At 38.9% G+C, this 19,242-nt stretch overlaps 1 protein-coding gene across 2 annotated transcripts in view; it reads right to left on the minus strand.

Annotated features, from left to right (window-relative positions):
- LOC116324451 (cadherin-18) overlaps nucleotides 1-19,242 on the minus strand; it is a 93,343-nt gene that overhangs the window by 3,906 nt on the left and 70,195 nt on the right. Inside the window, exons 9-12 of one of the 2 annotated variants that reach the window (XM_039617011.1) lie at nucleotides 18,773-18,894; nucleotides 16,210-16,327; nucleotides 4,376-4,627; nucleotides 3,767-3,823 (exon numbers count right to left, since the gene is read on the minus strand). In XM_039617011.1, the coding sequence (XP_039472945.1) occupies nucleotides 3,792-3,823; nucleotides 4,376-4,627; nucleotides 16,210-16,327; nucleotides 18,773-18,894 (524 nt within the window). In that variant the 3' untranslated portion in view covers nucleotides 3,767-3,791. The remainder of the gene's footprint in view (nucleotides 1-3,766; nucleotides 3,824-4,375; nucleotides 4,628-16,209; nucleotides 16,328-18,772; nucleotides 18,895-19,242) is intronic. The other variant, XM_031745045.2, reaches the window with a different exon arrangement.

Raw genomic sequence — 19,242 nt, forward strand, 5'->3', positions numbered from 1 at the left:
TGGAAACTCATAAGCATCAAACCAAAGGTCAAAGAGAGCAAAACTTGGTTGACTGGAACATTGCTACAGAACTGCTATTATTTTTATGGCTCAATATGCAAGCCATGGAATTCATTATTTATATTTCAAATATGCAAGACAGGCTTTAAAATCATTATTAGAAATTAATGTGGTTTGTAACTAAGAGATGGAGTCCTGAGGGAAAAGAATGACTCAATCAGACTAGCACTGACACTTTGCCTAGTAGCCATTTTATTTGTACTAAAACGAAAGGCAAGTTTCAAGGCTTATTACATAAAATAAGATGCTAAAATGAACTTAAATCTTACCCTTGAAATGCTATTTATGGTACTCTGTGTCAGTACAAACTCATAAGAGTTTAGATATCAAGGAGGCTGTAGAGATTATTCTAAAATTCCTCATTTAACCCAGCTAGTAAAGTAATAGTGTACTATTTCCTCCATAGTGAGTTAATATTAGTATTGGAAACTACATCCAAACAATGATGGGCTTATGAATATTTTAAGCTATTTAAGGCATGCGTAAAGGTCATTATCAGCTGAATCATTAGTTTGCATCCCTTTCTGGTTTGCTGCAGGCCTAATTAAATGGCTTATTAGAGGGCACAGAGATAAAGCACGGACATTAATCGGACAAACAGAAAACAATCAGCCACAGACAAGTCACACTGACAAGCAAAGACGAGCAAGAACTGAAAGTGTGCGCGCTGTGTGTTTAGGCGATACACTGATTTGGTACCACTTCTCTTTATTAAACAGCTAGCTAAAGTTTACATGTTTTTAAAAAAAGATTTTTGTATTTTCTGGTCCAGGTTTTATAGTGTATTCATTATCGCACATTAATTAGCTTAAGCAAACCCTCAAAGGCTGCAAAGAGTTTCAAAATAATCAGTGCATACACATTGTGTTGCTTTCTTTGACTTAGGAAGAGCTTATGTACACATGGAGTATCCTAATTTGCACTGAGGTCTGAGCACAATGACAGCAATATAATGGAAGATGATTAAAGCCCTGTAAGTTTACCGTCATTATGCGGTAAATGTCGAGATACATGTTGCATGCTAGTACCAAAGCCTAAACACACTGAGATGCTTAGCCTGACAGTACTGGGGGAGGGGAGTGTATGACATGCAAAAGAAGTCTCCCAGTGGAATTTAAAAAATGAGCATATCACGTTTAGCGAACGCGCACCATCATTCCAATCCGACATTAAGCTATTTCTTCATTATATTTGGTAAAAGAACGGTGCAGAGGTGCCAAATTTTGAGGAATGGTGAAAAGATGTTGAATTATGAAAAACGACACAGGCAAGAAAAATGATGGGAAGGTAAATGGAGTGGAATGTATTTTTTTGACTGGGACACACTGACAAAATCTCAAATTTGTTCGGGTGACCCTCTGTCGAGAGGCGCTACGTGAGAGACAAAGAACCTGAGAGTAGAAAGTGTGAAAGCAAAATACAACACAGGTGAAACGCAAAGAGAAAGCAGGTGTGATATTTTGTGTCTCTTCCTTGTTCTCTTTGCTTCTCTGTTCAAAAGAGGCTCTTTCTTGTGCTGATGATTAGTGATTCAGCATGTGTCTCTCACTCAAGGGTTTGCACCAAACAGTGGTGATGGCCTTTTGTTCGCCTCAGCCAGAGGCTGGCATAGAGGACGAAGAAAGCTGGTATGAATATGCATAACCTTCATGCACTAATGTCCACAGACAATCAGTAAAGAGAGGAGGGGAGAGGAGCAATGATGAACCTTTGTTATTACATAGTTTTTCCTAATCATGTTCTGATGTACTTTAGTTTGCAGCAGTCCTCACACCTTTAGTAAATTCAACAATTTCCATTCGATCTTCTGTTTGAATTTTCAATATATGTCAACGATTTTATTTTTTTTGTCGGTCTGAACTCTGATGCTTGCCGACCAACGTTCTACAGGGAGTGCAGAATTATTAGGCAAGTTGTATTTTTGAGGAATAATTTTATTATTGAACAACGACCATGTTCTCAATGAACCCAAAAAACTCATTAATATCAAAGCTGAATGTTTTTGGAAGTAGTTTTAGTTTGTTTTTAGTTTTAGCTATTTTAGGGGATATCTGTGTGTGCAGGTAACTATTACTGTGCATAATTATTAGGCAACTTAACAAAAACAAATATATACCCATTTCAATTATTTATTTTTACCAGTGAAACCAATATAACATCTCCACAGTCACAAATATACATTTCTGACATTCAAAAACAAAACAAAAACAAATCAGCGACCAATATAGCCACCTTTCTTTGCAAGGACACTCAAAAGCCTGCCATCCATGGATTCTGTCAGTGTTTTGATCTGTTCACCATCAACATTGCGTGCAGCAGCAACCACAGCCTCCCAGACACTGTTCAGAGAGGTGTACTGTTTTCCCTCCTTGTAAATCTCACATTTGATGATGGACCACAGGTTCTCAATGGGGTTCAGATCAGGTGAACAAGGAGGCCATGTCATTAGTTTTTCTTCTTTTATACCCTTTCTTGCCAGCCACGCTGTGGAGTACTTGGACGCGTGTGATGGAGCATTGTCCTGCATGAAAATCATGTTTTTCTTGAAGGATGCAGACTTCTTCCTGTACCACTGCTTGAAGAAGGTGTCTTCCAGAAACTGGCAGTAGGACTGGGAGTTGAGCTTGACTCCATCCTCAACCCGAAAAAGGCCCCATAAGCTCATCTTTGATGATACCAGCCCAAACCAGTACTCCACCTCCACCTTGCTGGCGTCTGAGTCGGACTGGAGCTCTCTGCCCTTTACCAATCCAGCCACGGGCCCATCCATCTGGCCCATCAAGACTCACTCTCATTTCATCAGTCCATAAAACCTTAGAAAAATCAGTCTTGAGATATTTCTTGGCCCAGTCTTGACGTTTCAGCTTGTGTGTCTTGTTCAGTGGTGGTCGTCTTTCAGCCTTTCTTACCTTGGCCATGTCTCTGAGTATTGCACACCTTGTGCTTTTGGGCACTCCAGTGATGTTGCAGCTCTGAAATATGGCCAAACTGGTGGCAAGTGGCATCTTGGCAGCTGCACGCTTGACTTTTCTCAGTTCATGGGCAGTTATTTTGCGCCTTGGTTTTTCCACACGCTTCGTATGCGACCCTGTTGACTATTTTGAATGAAACGCTTGATTGTTCGATGATCACGCTTCAGAAGCTTTGCAATTTTAAGACTGCTGCATCCCTCTGCAAGATATCTCACTATTTTTGACTTTTCTGAGCCTGTCAAGTCCTTCTTTTGACCCATTTTGCCAAAGGAAAGGAAGTTGCCTAATAATTATGCACACCTGATATAGGGTGTTGATGTCATTAGACCACACCCCTTCTCATTACAGAGATGCACATCACCTAATATGCTTAATTGGTAGTAGGCTTTCGAGCCTATACAGCTTGGAGTAAGACAACATGCATGAAGAGGATGATGTGGACAAAATACTCATTTGCCTAATAATTCTGCACTCCCTGTAAATTCATGCGGCCAGATCATATTTCCAAGTTTATATATAATCACTTACTGTCACTGCAAAGAGGGGTTGCCATAGTAACAAGGCATGCATTTTCATTGAAGACATGTTTTCTGGGTGCTGTGACAAGCTGGCAACACCAAATAAGCCCTGAGTATTTTCACTGTATTTCTGATGGTCTTTTATATTCGTGGCGCATAACACATCCTTCACACATGAAATCAGCAGAGTGGTATCTATGTTGGCTGTCACCATACCCTTCCAAGCTTGTCCTATGCTCTTCTAGTCACAACATGCAATGTCAAACACGTGCCCTGCAGGGAGTGATGGCAGGATAAAAAAGAGAGATTTGATTATAAGTAAGACAGAAGACTCAAACTAAATTCCCAATTTTAAAGAAATTGATTGCATTCACATTTCTTTCTGAATCGAGTTGCCTCAGAATAAAAAAGTTCCCGTCTTCAAGTGCCACAGTGTCATTCATAATAGCCTGTCAGTTGTACGCACCGCCTCTCTCCTCTCGTATTGACCCTACAATCATCATTCCCCTCACCTGTTACTGTCTTTGTCCTTCCCATCTCCTTTTTAGTCACCTTCCTTCTAAACTCCTCTTTGTGTGCTCTCCTTCTCTTCTGTCCTTCACATGCTCTTCTTTTTCTTCTCTCTCTACCCTCATTCCAGATTCTACCTGTGTCCTCACACGCCTTTTCATCCTCCTTTCCTCCTCTGCCCTTGTCATAGCTTTTCAAAACCTCCCACTCTTCCTTGCACTTCTATGGTCCATCTCCTCCATCCATGGCCTCCATATATTTGCCCCCAGGCAGCGCCCCCCTGCCGAAGTCCCCACAGTGGCTGTCCCAACTTACCCAGCAGGATAACGATGCACAGCAGGATGGCAATCAAGGCCCCCGTGCTGAGACCTGCTGATGATAGGAATGCTTCGCCTTGGCACATCCGGATCCTGCCATGGCGCTGGCATGGGCACACCCGCAGGGTCAAGGTGCTGGTTCCGCTCAGCGAAGGCTCCCCACCGTCCCACACTACAATGGGCAGCTCGTAGAGCTCCTGTGTCAGATGGTTGAAACGGCGTCGTCTTGCAATAATGCTGGCTGTACTGTCTGTAAAAGAATAACAAAAGTAAAAAAAAATGTTGTCCTTCGTTAAAAAGACTCATTCTCTGGGTCCTCTTTTTAGTCATATGTCTCTTCCTGTGAAGTATATAATTTCCTGTTTATGTGTAAGTGTCATTAGCTAAATACATCAAAAAAAGCATTCACTGGGTATTGTGAATGTTTTTTTTCTTCTTCTTTTGAAGTATTCGAAGATGGTCGATTTCTTACAAACTCTACAGCTTTTCAGTGTGCCGAAGCTAATTAATTTCAAAGGTATTCATTTACTATTTTAATGTGCTGCAAAAGAGCAGATCACCTTGGCCCTTGCAGAAACATTTCTGTTAATGAAACATGTTACTTAGATAAACAAAAGTAAAAAGGCTGGGGAAAAAAGCAACTGAGGTAGACTTCTAGTAGGTTCTATAGCAAGGCTGAGCAATGAAACTGAAGCAAATGAGAAGACACAAAATCACTGAAAAATAATCTTTGGAAATTACATTAATACTTTACTAACCTTTACCCTGAATGTACCGTTTTATAATTGTGTGTACTCACCACATCTATTGGACAGACTGGGTAGTTAAGGCCAGTATTACTAATGAAATTACAGATATATAAAATCTAAGGGCTGGATTTACAAAGCGAAGAAAATTAGCATGAGACAAAAATGCAACAACATCTTCCAACAGTATAATCATCTTTAAACAAAGACACACTTGTTGCAGTTGCTTTCAATGAGTCAACACCATCACAGTAGTGGGCCAAAATATGAGAAGAACCACTTAGAAAGCAAGTCATCTACTAAGAAAAATACATATACAATATAATGTAAGCTCAGGTTTAGTTGGTGTATTTCTCCCCTGGAAGAGTTTAGCAATTCAGATCAATGAAAGGTAATTGAAGGAAATTCAATATGAATTTGATAGAGAGCAAATTCTTCTCAAAGAAATTGTATTTGAGCCGTGTGTGATCTTGAGGGTTTAAAAAGTAATTCTCTGGATAATAATGGAAGCTCTGATAAAGGGCAAGATTCATATGCGAGGCTTGGTTTTCAAACATTCAGGATGACTAAGTGAAGAGCAACAGGACAGGATTCACCCATGCCAATAAAACACTTGTTTTGATGCCTCTGGTATTCCAAAAACAATAAAATTGCTGTAAACTGCCTACAGCAAGGGATAGTAAATCAGGTTTGCATGACCAATTGGAAAGCTCTCCTCCCAAGATTTTGAGCTCCAAAAAGGAAACTGCCTAAAAGGCCAGCTGCATAAATACTTGTGTCTACGCCTTTAATCTGCAAACTGACACAGTGCCTTATTAGTAAATTCCATCAATAGATTTTTAATGGGAACAGAGGGTTTTGAGGTGGCATCAGTTGCAGATTATTATGCAGATATATAATTATATGCTGCACCTTCACCAAGCTTTAGAGATTTTTATTTTTATTTTTAATTCCTTTGGGATATTAATAACAACTTAGCTGCTGCTGTTATAGGTTTGTGCATAACGACAAATACATATTTAAAATATGAGCTACACAAAAAACTGGATAGTTATATTGTATTGTATATTCAATTTGGAAAAGGAATTTCCCCTCTTCCAGTGTAAGAGATGCATTGCAGGTTTAAGTAACAACTTAAGTGTGATACATACTAGTGCAAATCTTAATATTTGGTGGTAGATTTATGAATTTGAAGACAAACATGCATTGGTGTGCAGAGGGGGACAAAAAATCTGGAAACATTAACAGATGTAACATGAACACTAGGACAGCAGCATATGCAGGACTTTTAAGGTACTGCACATAACTGGACGTAAGACATGTAGGTGTATAATAATGTAAAGATAATGATGATGATGTATCAAAGTACTATCCTTTAACAGAACCAGCTTTGTCATCCCTGTTCATTTTAGCTATATGCATGGGTGAATCAGCTACCTGGATGAATAACTTGGGCCTCACATGACTGGCTACCCAGAAACCCGCAGATGACACATTGCATGCTGATACATATTCGTGCAGTATTTCAAGTTTCAAAAAATGCTGAATCGTGCACAAGGGCAACCTTTCCTCTGCACTCAGTGAAAACACCTCCGCCATGCTGTACTATCGCTCTGCTGCTCTGAGACCTCGCCTCCCACTCCAATCTCTGCTCCATCTATGAATAATTATAATGATCGACAGTTGGAATGACAACACGTACTTCAAGCTTTATTAAGTCAGACTTGCAGTATCACCGTATCAGCAAGCAGATGGGTGGGGGTTTTGAGAGAGTGCAGTGTGATAGATGCAAATAACAAGAGAGCGAGATGGGGAGGTGGAAGATGAGAGCAGAAGAGGGGGATGCATGGGGGTGAATGGAGGAGGAGTGTATGTATGTGTGAGCCAAAGGAAGGAGTAGTGAGGATGGAGAAGGAGGCTAAAGCAAACAGAGACAAACAAGGTCTGTGTAAGTGATGTTCTCCAGCAGAGCTTTTGCACTTTGGAGCACAGTTCCACAGCAGCATAGGTCCTTGTACAGACCACAGCGAGGAAGTTTGCATCAGTTATGTCATGCTAATTTCACATTAAACCTCCTGTCATCACAGGTGGTTGGAGGAGAGCTCTGTGCTTGTTGATTAATACTGCAGCGAGAAGGGCCATCTGCAAGCACACTGAATCCACGTGAGAGGAAACACAGTACTCATTCGTAAAGTCTCAGTTTAACCATGTGGCGTCTCCAATACCATGTGGCATTTCTTGCAGTACATGACAGGTGATCAACCAGGAAATGAGAGAAGATCTGGTTTTTAGGAAAGTATTAGGAAAGTAATGTTTTTGCAATCACTAGAAAAAAAATGCTCCTTTTTTTCTGGTGTCTGCTATACAGCATGGTGAAAGCCTCCTTACGCTAGGTTTTAAAATGGCCTATTTTCTTTTTTTACTTTTCCAGAAGCATTAGCATGATGCTGGTTATCACTTACATAACTTTTGTGTCACTTATTCATTCCAGTCTCTCCTTTTGTGAGATAAGGCATTTATTATACAGTGCATCAGAAATTTTACAGCAGAAAAAAGTAAGTTTCATAAAAAGTGGTTATGATAAACTTTAAATAGCCAGTTATTTAAACTTTATTATTGCCTTATTTTGCTCTTAACCATGAAATGACAAACAACAGCATTAATACTAATCATTAGTAATGACACTGCTGCCATGACATTTTGATGGTATCAATACACACACACAAACACACAAACACAGTATTTTATGATGCACTTGTTAATGTTTAGAAATTGCTAGTGTCAGTTTGTACTAAGGTCCCCATTTGTGCTGTTGTTTTGTGAGAGATGAACACAAGTTGTGTTTTGACATCTAAGGGTTAGTAATGATTAATAACAAAATAAAAGATATAGTGAAACTGTTCTCTATTCAAACAGATGAAAACTGCAGTTTAATTCACAACAATTTTACAGTTTATTAATCATGGTTGTTATAAAGACCGATCAAATAAGTTTGGTAGACATGCAGAGATGATCAGGATAGTTAGTGGCAATGTCTTCGCTCAATAATGAGTCAATTATGAACTCAATTATGTGCTCAGGGTTGTATTTTCCTATTGGTAATGGTCATAGTGTGAATAGGGAATCCTTGTTCTGATGCTCTATAGAACATATGAAGTGTGACTAAAAAAATAAAATGGAGCTAAAATAAACCAACAATAGACACATGCGACGCAACCACATCTCTGCAGACTTCACACTTGCCTACACATGCACTTAGTTGGATTCCTTGTGAACTTTGGTGGGTGTGTGTAGGTGCCGCTGATGGGATTCAGCACGAACTTTCTTCTTAGCTGCCACTTGAAATGTAACATTGTTCTATAGTTCCACTATTTTGGGGAAAATATATTCTGGGTCACAGAGTAAACGTGGGTACCTAATGTTAATGTTTACACTCATTGCAGATGTTTGTACAGGCTTATACATACAAACGATAACAAAATATGTTTATTTAGGTGTTAAGTGATGTGTCAAGATATTGAATTTGTGGCAACAATCTCACAGTTAATTCATAAGACAATAATATGAGACTCAGATAACAGTTTAATTTACAATATGAAAGAGTATTAAAAAACACTTTCTGATAAGGTTCAGTAAAGAAGTGTGTCAAAGTGTAAGGCGAGGAATCAAATCTGACAATCTTGGCACAAGGCACCAATCCCTGTGTCAGCTTATAAATCACTCAGTGCTGCTGAAACTTCTTTTACTTTGGATGCTGAGACTGTATCATTTATCACATCACAGATGAATGACACTGGCTAGTTTCTAAAGAAAGGTAGAAAAAATAACTTTTTTAATGTTGTATGGTAGCACATCATAAGCACAATGTCTTATGACCTATTTAAAAAAAATAGGTGCTTTTTCTTTTTTCCAATAAGCTTTTGTCAGAGAAAATAAGGTCACTTGAAATTGAGTGAATAATGTAGAAACACGGTTTTCTGCCAATTCAATTAAGGTTATAATTCACTGTGAAACTATAATGCTCCCAAAGATTTGATATTGTGGGAGGGCTTGTATGCTCTGGTGTACTATATGAAAATACTAAAACTGATGAGGCTTTTCATGTCGTGTAGCTCAAAGTAACCAGGTTAATGTCTGCTGGCAAGCAGTTTAACAACCAAACTACTGCTAAAGGTTACTGGGTTGAGAAACTGTACAAACAACGAGACTAATGAGACTAAATATATGGGTTAGGTTAGGTTAGGTTAGGTTAGGTAGGTTAGGTTAGGTTTCAATCACACGCTCCTAGAGACATCTTGCTGACCTTCTAATAGCCACTGGTTGTGAGAGGAAAAAATGCTTGTTTGACAACTAAGCACAAGTGATTGCTGGAGGTTTCTGTCAGTTGTTGTGAAATTGATTTCAAAGTCCCATTCACACAGGCCTAAAAACAAAGTAAGGGAAAAGTGTTGTAAAGGAAAAATGTGCTTTGTATGACTGATTGGTAAGTGGAAATGACATTGATCGATAAGGGGTATACAATGGTGCACTAAAAGCCTCTTTTTGATTGGTAGCAGGTTGCCACAGTAACCCGTGGTTTGCAAGGATGACACTGACTTGTCTGCAAGCACTCGCAGACTACTCGCTGAGTGACAGTGAAGTCCAATGAAAATAGGCAAGGCTTGCCTTCAAAGTAAAAGTTGTAGGTTGTAGCAGTAACTACCCTTTATTTATTGTGAAGGCGAATGTTCTGTATCCACTTGTGTTGCACTGTTTGAAGTTTCACTGTAGCTTGGAGAGTTAAAGGTTTGTTTTTAGACAAGTTGGCATCTTCCAAACTATGGGCGACCATGGGAATTTCGCTAAGCAATCCATGCAATCACAAGGAGGACTTGGTGCGCCACCCTCTTTGTCACTGGATGACAAAGAGGGACTTGCTAGAGGAACTTGTTTCTTGGCGCGTGTGACTGTGCCCTAATATCTTGAAAAAATGCAAAATCTACCATTCTTTCCATTGTTTCATAGTGACGCCTACATTATATTTAACAAAGATTAACGCGAATTTATGACAATATGTTCAGTGACAACAGATAGCAGTTTGTGTTTGAGTTTACGGTTATCATGTTGTGATAAAGGGCTGTGTTTTACATGTTTAGTGAATTATGGGTTCATCTTTTTACTTTTGCAGAGTGCCGTTGTGTACCTCTTTGCTACTGCATCACATTTGCTCAATTATAAAACGTGACTGCTGACGCCTTTCATGATAACATAAGCTGCATATGTTCTTGCCCCCATGTGTTAAGTTAAAAAAAAATGGACCCAGTTGCAAACAAAAAAGCTAGAGTGACTGGCGGGAGGTATGACTAAAAGGAACTCTAATCTCAACATTGTGAAACAACAAAAGAGCCTGCAGCAGGGTTGCAGGGGGAAAAAATCAACAAGGATAAAGCAAATTTCCAACAGGGGAAAAAGACTAACTCAGGAAACACACAAAGGGTGCACAAGTGCTTGACAAAGACCTACAGTAGGAATGACACACAGACAAACTACACACTGGGGAGAAGGGCGATAAGGCAGATATAACCTTAAGCAGACACTGGTGAGGTTGGGAAGGGAAGAACATGAGGATTTAAGAACCTGAGGGATTAGCCTTCAAAATAAAACAGAGAGAAACAGAATGGAAGTAGTTAGGACAGTTAAGAAAATATAGATGAAAAAAACAAACCAAAAAACTCACAGACACAAGGGCAAAGCCAAGACGACGTTACGACTGATCATTTAGAAAACCAATTGAACTTCAATTGAATAAAAGGAAAACTAATCAAATATTTCAGTGTGAGTTTGTGACAGCGTTTAGTTGTTTGCTATAGGTTTTGACAAAGCAGCACATGACAGGTCTACACAAACGATGCCGTTTCAGCAGATAATAGGTGCTTGGAAATCTAGCAGCGTAACACCGATTGCAAGTGAAGTGTGAATGACATAAAAGCTAATTAAACGTCCCATATTGCTATGGCGTGACAGCGCTACTTTCAGAACGGCTGATTAACTGAAATATTATAACGCCTTCTATATTTGCAGTGGAAGAAGATGCTTTCAGAAATCAATTGATCTATTTACGTATGTGGCTTATTCAGAGATGATAGCCTTAGTTTAATTGCCTTTTTAGAAGAAAATGCCATCACAATGTGACAGATAACAAGATCAAAGAGGCATTCAATTTTCAGTCATTGTAATGTAGGCATAGTCAAGTTGACTATGTTTAAAGGGCTTTTAACAGAATAGGTTTGTCACAAAGTGCTTTCCCAGAGCAGCTGAGCAGAAGCATCCCCTTGCTTTTCAGCTTTAATGGTGCCTAATACGCTGTAGGAGTTTGACCTGCAGTTATTGTAGTGCATCCACCACTTCAGCTGCATCAACACGTCTGCATGACAGCTCAGTATTTCAGGTGTCCTGGCTTCAGCTCCACTGCAAGCAGAAGGCACTGATCTAATTTTAAGACTAAATCTGTGTTTTCCTTTTTAGCTAAAAATCCTCACTCAACCTCTTTGCTGATGTGATTTTGTGAAACAGAGCCGGTGCTGTTGCACATCTCTGCAGGAAGCGCATTAGCAGTAACATGATATTAGATATGATATGGTGAAGTAAAGAAATAGCTTGATGGAAAAAAAACCAAAACACACACAGAACTTTAGCTGTCATCTTCTTTTAAAGCGAATACTAAATATCAGGAATGAAAGGGTGGATTCTATTGCAGATGTAATTGGTTAATTAGTTAAAAATATATCGGGGAGTCCAGCTGAACCTGTTTTCCTCACACAAAAATCTGGGCACAAAGCCACCATAATTCAAGTTTCGTGGCGATCCATTGTGCAAATGGTAACTGAGAAGGAAAGGAGGTCATGAGAGAGTTAGCCGTGTGAGTGACTGAGAGGGATTTTCATCAGTTGCACAACAACAGAGGGGGGTATTAGGCCTTGGCAGAGAGCTGCTACCAACTGTTGGTCTGCTACAACAGAAATGAAAGAAGCTGCTTTGAGTGTGAAGAGCTTACTTTAATTATCAGACAGTGGAGTCAACAGTATGGCTCACTGTGCCTCGCTCTCACTCTCACTCATATATCGTGAGCAGGCAGATACCTTCTAACACACAGTGCAAGCAAAAAGCTACGCATATGGTTTTTACACCATTTTCTGAGTGCAGCCGCACATGTAGGCTCTAATATTTGAGCGAACTGAAACCACATGAATTCTGAGTGCAGCAGCTTAACATTTCAGAGAGCGATTTATGCAGATGAGAGACGACTTTAGAATAAAAGGTGATATGAATCATTCTAAGTGGACAAGGAATTGTAGTATAAATGAGTAGGCAAGCAAATTAAAAGATCAGAAAGTGCCAAATGGTAAGCTCAATGCTATGTGATTAGTCATTTGAATTTTTAGCCTTGGAATGAGAGGGAATAGAAGCACATGTGCTTCCGAGAGGTGTCACTCCTTCATCTGGACAACTGCACATCTTGAGTTAAGATAGTCATTAGTACTTCTATGCTAACATAATGGGGAAATACTAGGAGGTATGAAAGTTACAAATTATGATTATTGTATAATGTGTAATGTGATTTTCTTCCTTTTGGTATAATGTATCTCTAAAAAACTCTTTCCATGCCATAACACATAATTGGGTGATCCTTTATGGGATTATATAAAAGATCTACTATGTCAAAAAGCAAGAGCCTCTGAGATGGTATGCACTAAAATCTCAACGAAATCTAAAATGAAAAGCACTATTACGCAAACAGCATGAAAAAAAACCTAACTCTTGCCATCGATCCTTCAAGAATGAAGAGCTCCTTTTATTTAATGCTTTGGGAATATTTTACTGCAGACGGTTCTGTTATAATAAATCTAAGAACTTTTGAGAGAATCATTTTGCAAGAGTGAGAAATATTTTCAAATGATGGGTATGTGGACTGGACATGTAGATTTTTAAAAGCTTTAAAAACTTGAATGATGCAGTCCTTGCCCATCTGTCACAGGCATGCATTACCCATGAAGCACTAGCCTCTAACACCTGGCTCCAGGAAGATGCCCTGGTTTCCCTAATACAAGCAGATCTTTCAAAAGACTCAGATCCAAGAAGGGCTTTGAATCACTCTTATCTGTAACGTGAAACCAATTTACCCTGTTATAACCTATCAGGAGCTTTTATCCCTACACAGAAAAGCTGCCAGGACCAAAGGTCTGTAAATCACTGGATTAAACTTTTACAGTGAAGCAGGCACCAAAGAAAATGTTGACTGCCCCTTTCACCTCACTATGCATTTACACTTTGATACTCTCTGCTGTGAAGAGCATCATTTTATTTCTAAAGTTCAAAACCATAAAATACCCCTGATGTTACAATAAAAAACAAAGAAAGGCAAAGAACAAAGCAAAGAATTACTGTCTCGCTGTGACAAGTTGATGTTGTCCTTTTTCTTAGCTTTGCATTAATGAATAATATTAACAATAACAATATTAATAATAATGAGTTGTTTAAAGAGTCACCCTCCCACTGTGTTTGGTATATTCCAGGTAAGACACTCAAGATAAAAACACTTCCACAAAGAAATCATTAATTATGGCTCCTTTGGCAAGTGTCCTTTCTCCTCTGTCTCCCAGGTGCATCACAGGAACATCAGTTGACCAGAATCAACTGATTTCCAGTGTTTAAAGCTCGGATTAGTGACTAGCTAGACACCCTTTCGTACAAGTGATCCAATACATGCAGGGGAAATTGCGCAGGTAAACAGTTGCGCAAACACTCACAGCTCCATGCTACGTTGTTAGCGCGAAAGTGAATGAAGAAACAAAGTTTGCAAAAGTAAACCAGTCGAAAAACATTTGTACCCTAATGAGACACTTAACATAGACAGTTTAATCAAGCTAAGAAAGGAAAGTGGCTAACACTAAAGCTATCGAGAGCTCAGAACCAACCACAAGCCAGCAGCGAGCAGTAAAAGATGAAACCCATGAATAAAAATTCTGGAGTCAAGAGAAGAACTTAGCTTTGAAGCACTTAGAATAAAAAGTGAAAAGGAGAAGGGTCAATGTCCTGTTACCTGCTGAAGTTATAAACATATTGGAAAATGATGCGTGACAGAATCTGACATTAGTTTTGTTGTATAAATCTGAAGCACCTGCTTTTAAACGGTAAGGTAAAATATGTCAGGTAAAGGCAGGTGTACAGCAATTCATTTTCAGATCCTTATTTATCTTCCTTTTCAGTAGGATAACAATATTTTGTCAGTTGTGAGAGTAATAGAAGATCCTGGGGAAATCTCTTTGTTATGAAAAAGTTTCCACAGAGAAGAAGTTGAGTTTTGTTCATATATGCTGTCAGTTACTGTTTCTTAGAAATAAAACTGAAATCAGCAAAATTGGTATAGGCAAGTCACACTAAGAGTATATTTGAAATCAGCCAAGAACATTTTGTAATCAGTGCATGTTTAGTACAACTCCAAGAGCTAAGTTTAATCCTTTGTTCCAAACAGGAACTGGCCCAAATACAAGACTACTAAACAACCAAGCCACATGTCATAGAACTCTGTAGAGAGAAGCAACATGGCCCAAAGCAGAACCTAGATAGTACTGGTGTAGTTCTGGATCACTTTCTTTCAATTTTGTTTAGGTATGGGCATAAAATTTGAGCTTATACTTTAACCACATTAACCGCACAAGGTGCCAACACTGAAGAGTGCCATCAAAAATAAAATTAATCCACTGTGTGTTTCAGTAACTCAGATGCCAAGAGTGAAGCCAGGAAAACTTGTTTGCTCACAACATTTGGAGGAAGAAAATTATATACTCCAAATGAAGCCCTGCAGGCAGTTTGTCTGCACTGCTTTCTCCCTTTGCCGAAAACTTTGGGCTTTATTACCTGACAGGCTTTTAATGTGCACAAAAAAGGAATGTAACACCCTAAGGTAAAACCCAAAAATGCTAAATATGGTCACTTTAACACAGCATATGGCAAATCAGCAAGATATGTTTTTGTGACAGTAGAGGTGTGTCTTCATACCCTTTAAAGTGGCAAAAATAAGAACTATATTTAACAAGTGTTTTTCCAGGACAGACACACACACACACATGCACGCACACACCGATATATCTAAAACAGTTCTAGGATTTATAGCAAACTCAAAATTTCTAGCCTTCCTCTAAAAAACTCTTGCACCACACCACTTTTTGGAGGTTCAGTAGCTGACTGCAGAGCTGCTCTGTATGCATGTCGTGTGTAAAACTGCTAAAAAAAACAGGAGCCAAATTAACTACTTATACTGTGTATCCACTGAAATGTTTTTTGGAGCAGTGCTAAAGTCGATCTTTGCCCTGTTTGATTTATGTACCCCTTAGGTGTGGAGGTGGGCAGGGAGTGAGGGATGTCTTTGAGTGCCACTTACATGAATGCAGCAAAACTTCCCTCTGCACTTTAATGTAGTTGAAGTAGGCAAGGGAATTCTTGTGGTGGGAAGTAACTGGACCAAGGGCTAAACAGACTCATCTCTGGTTATCACATTGATTTTTTTGATCTCTCTCATACTACCTTCCTCTCTGTTTTTATGCCCCTCTCCGGCTCAGAGATTCATCTGGAGTGCTGTGAACTCCTCTTCTCAGTGGGAAACTGTGAGATCTTCAGGCTGAGAGCTTTTAAAAGCCCTGTGATTGCAGACCAACCCAGGGCTAGGTATTCCCCTAAGACTGAAATTGTTGCCATGGTAACATCCACTGTTGGCCCTGGGCTGGAACAAAATAATGCACACAGGAGGTGGAAAGAGAGTGCCTGAGCAGGTAATCCATTTGACAACACAATGCTCAAACATGCCAACCCTCTATGGCGCTTATGTTTCATGCAAACCTGACTCACAGTAGGTACTACTGGCAGCATTTGAGTCTTCAGATGCTTACCATACCCAGCTGACAGAGAGAATATTTTTATTGCACCTCCAAGGTGCGGGAATATCAGTGCAGCTTATTGGATCTCCAAGCGTGAGCAATGAGGATATCTCTGTAGGCAGAGTGCAAAACTCATAATGAATGCAAACAAACATATTGATCACTTTGATTACCTTCATTGTCCTTAAGGGTAAAGTTGGGATTAACTGGTAGCTGGCTTGGTGAAGCAAAGGAAAACCGCTGTCCGTTGGCAAAGTCATCCTTATCCACTGCTGTGACAGTCTGGATCACCTGTTGTTCACAAGACAAAGGATAAATCACGTTCCAGAGACAACACCTGCAACATTTAATTATCTGCCACACCGCTTTGAAACACTAACTCTGATTGCACAGAGGACAAGGAGCTGATTTAGGTTCTCTAGCATGTCTTGTGATTTGTTGATCATAATTAGTCACAGTCAAGAGTGCCTCTGACCTACAGCCAAACGCTCATGTAACTATTTTTTCTTTACTTGTGTGCGGTGCCCGAAGGAGACTATCTAGTTGTGACACTTGCATCTGAGAGCTTTTGGCTTGTGCAAGGGGGAGCTGGAATCTAACAATGAAAGGCGTGCTCTCGGGGCAACCTTACTGCCACTTCTGTCAGATTACTACGCTTAATTGGTAAAAGACACAGTGAGAGCGAGGAGAGATTGTGTTGAGAGAAAACAATGACCTGATACCCTCTGTCACCGAGAAAAAGTTTAAAGTGTGAGATTAGGGGCGTACTGGTGTACTTGCTCAAGCCTCTGTCCTTTGTGTCTATTTGTACTTATGTGGATGTCATGCTTGACAGAGTGGCTGAGTGGAGCGGAGCTCTCTTTCTTCTAAGGGTTCGAAAGCTAAGTTCTAATTGCTGTTGTTTTAATCAGTGTTGGAAAAAAAAGACATGCTAAAAAGATCATTCTTAAAACTCAGTGGGATGTTTGCAAACAATATGGAGCTATACAATTTGCTGTCAGCATGAAAATGTCTGCATGGTTTGATAGCGGGTGCAAATTTGTCTTCCATTAATCCATTGTTTGGCAGATAGTGACAATCAGCTCTTATTTTAGGCATCTTTTGGGTTGAACATGTCCAGTGATCTTTGATCTAATTAGGAAATTAGTTTAGTGTAAATAAATAAATAAATCCTACATGTCACAATCTCAAATTATACACCAGAACAGCCCAGTGTCTGCTGAAGTGAGAATTCATACTGAATTTGTTGCATTGAAAGAGTCACCTGCAAAACTAAACAGCCCATCTTGAAAAGTGCTATCATCCCTGCTTTTCTAAAAGTTGTACATGTATGCTGCCTTACCACTACCTAATGTAAGGTTTATGCCACAGCTGCACTAAATTAAAAGTACTGCTAATTACTAAACTCATGCTTCATGTTTATGCAATGATTAATCCACCAGTATGTGCAAGCTCTTTAATTTAAATTACATTTCTACTGCTAAGATGTAATTATTGTTGTCATTCATGGATTTTCAAATATACAGTTTTACAAAAAAAAAACAAAAATTAGTAAAGCACATTATTACTTTTATATTATAATTCCTAAACAGAAAAAAAGTGTCTTAGTAGCTGAATGTAATTTTTAATTTTCAACATGTTTCTAAAATATTTGTGTTTTGTTACTGGTCTAATAAATGTGTTAAACACACGAGGTCACTTATACAAAAGTCAGGCATTTTTACTCCTTTAGCAATTGGCCAGTATTGCTGGAACAGTTACTCATTTTTGTATTTTAACCATGGGACACCTCAAGCTTTAAAAAAAATCAGCTCAAACTTAAATGCACTGTAAAAAAAAATAAAAGAAAAAGAACTAAAAAAAAGAACTATATAAGAACCAGTTCCAACCATTTACAGTGTACCACTAAATATAACTTTAGGTGTGATAAAATGTTACTTCTTTATTAGCAAGAGGTATTGTGTCAAAATTTTGATTGTCATCTTCCAACAAATTAAAAAGAAAAAAAATCTAATTGCTGTGGTATTAAAAAGAAATACAAACATATTCTAAAACATTAATGAGAAGCTCAATTTTTCAAATGCATTGTCTTCTGAATAGTGGTATCACGCTGTCTCATTCAGTGCATTATAATACTTACCAGTTAATCCCCTGAGCCAAGAGCCCTCAGGCAACAATGTAACCTTAATACAAATTTAATACAAACTTTAATTCGAACTTTTCTTCAAACTTTACTTCCAACAGCTCAAAACTATTAAAAATGTATTTAGTTGTGTCTTCCTAGTCTTTACTTCATCATCCTTTGCCGAACCAGCCTTTCAGCCATTTTCCATGCTGCTGATCGCGCTGTATCTCAAAAACCTTCTTAATTTGAATGAATCAAAGACTACTGAGCGCAAATTGGAATGAGCTTCGATTTAGAGCTGTCATGGTTTGCTGCTGAGATACTCATTTTGAATGAGGGATGATTAAGCAGCTCTCTCCAGTGCCTTCGCAGTCTCTTATTGCTCAGCTCTCGGTGAGCAACCCAAACTGCTGAGGGAAACAACAGTTCGGTGCAGAATTCATGTAGTCAGGGAAATGACTGTGCTTAATGGACAGAGCTCAACACTTTACTTCTGAGGTGTTTTTGACTTGAAGGAATGTTTTAATGTTTGAAGTCAGAGATGAAGAGGAAAAAAAAAAAAACGGAAATAGGTGTTTTTGTGTTTTTCTAGGCAAGTCCCCGACACTTACCTGTCCCGGCCTTGAGCTCTCACAGACAATAACTTCCTCATCTGTTGCTATTTCTGGTGGATTGTCATTCACATCGAGCACCTGAACAGTTACAGGAACATGACTGAGAAGGCTGGGATTGTCTAAAGCAGAGAAAGAGAAAAGAGATAAAAGCCAAGTGTGAGCCTTAATAGCAAAGTGAAACATTCAACATTTCAAACTAGGACACACTGTGCTCTTCCTGTTAGAGTGTTTATGGGTTTTGTCTGTCGGTTTGTCATTATAAAAGCACTGAGGGGTGCAATGCTGCACAAATCAACTTTGTTTATTAAAATTGATATAGTCATGGCATTTTTTTCAGTTGTAGTTCTTGGTTATAATACATAACCCATTTTACATGCAAAATATTCAGTTTGTAAGATTAAAAAAATATACTCAATGGTTAATTTTTAAACTCAATTTAGTGAAACTGCATTTTTTTACAATCTGTG

Source organism: Oreochromis aureus, linkage group 9, assembly GCF_013358895.1.
Source record: "Oreochromis aureus strain Israel breed Guangdong linkage group 9, ZZ_aureus, whole genome shotgun sequence".
NCBI lineage: Eukaryota > Metazoa > Chordata > Actinopteri > Cichliformes > Cichlidae > Oreochromis > Oreochromis aureus.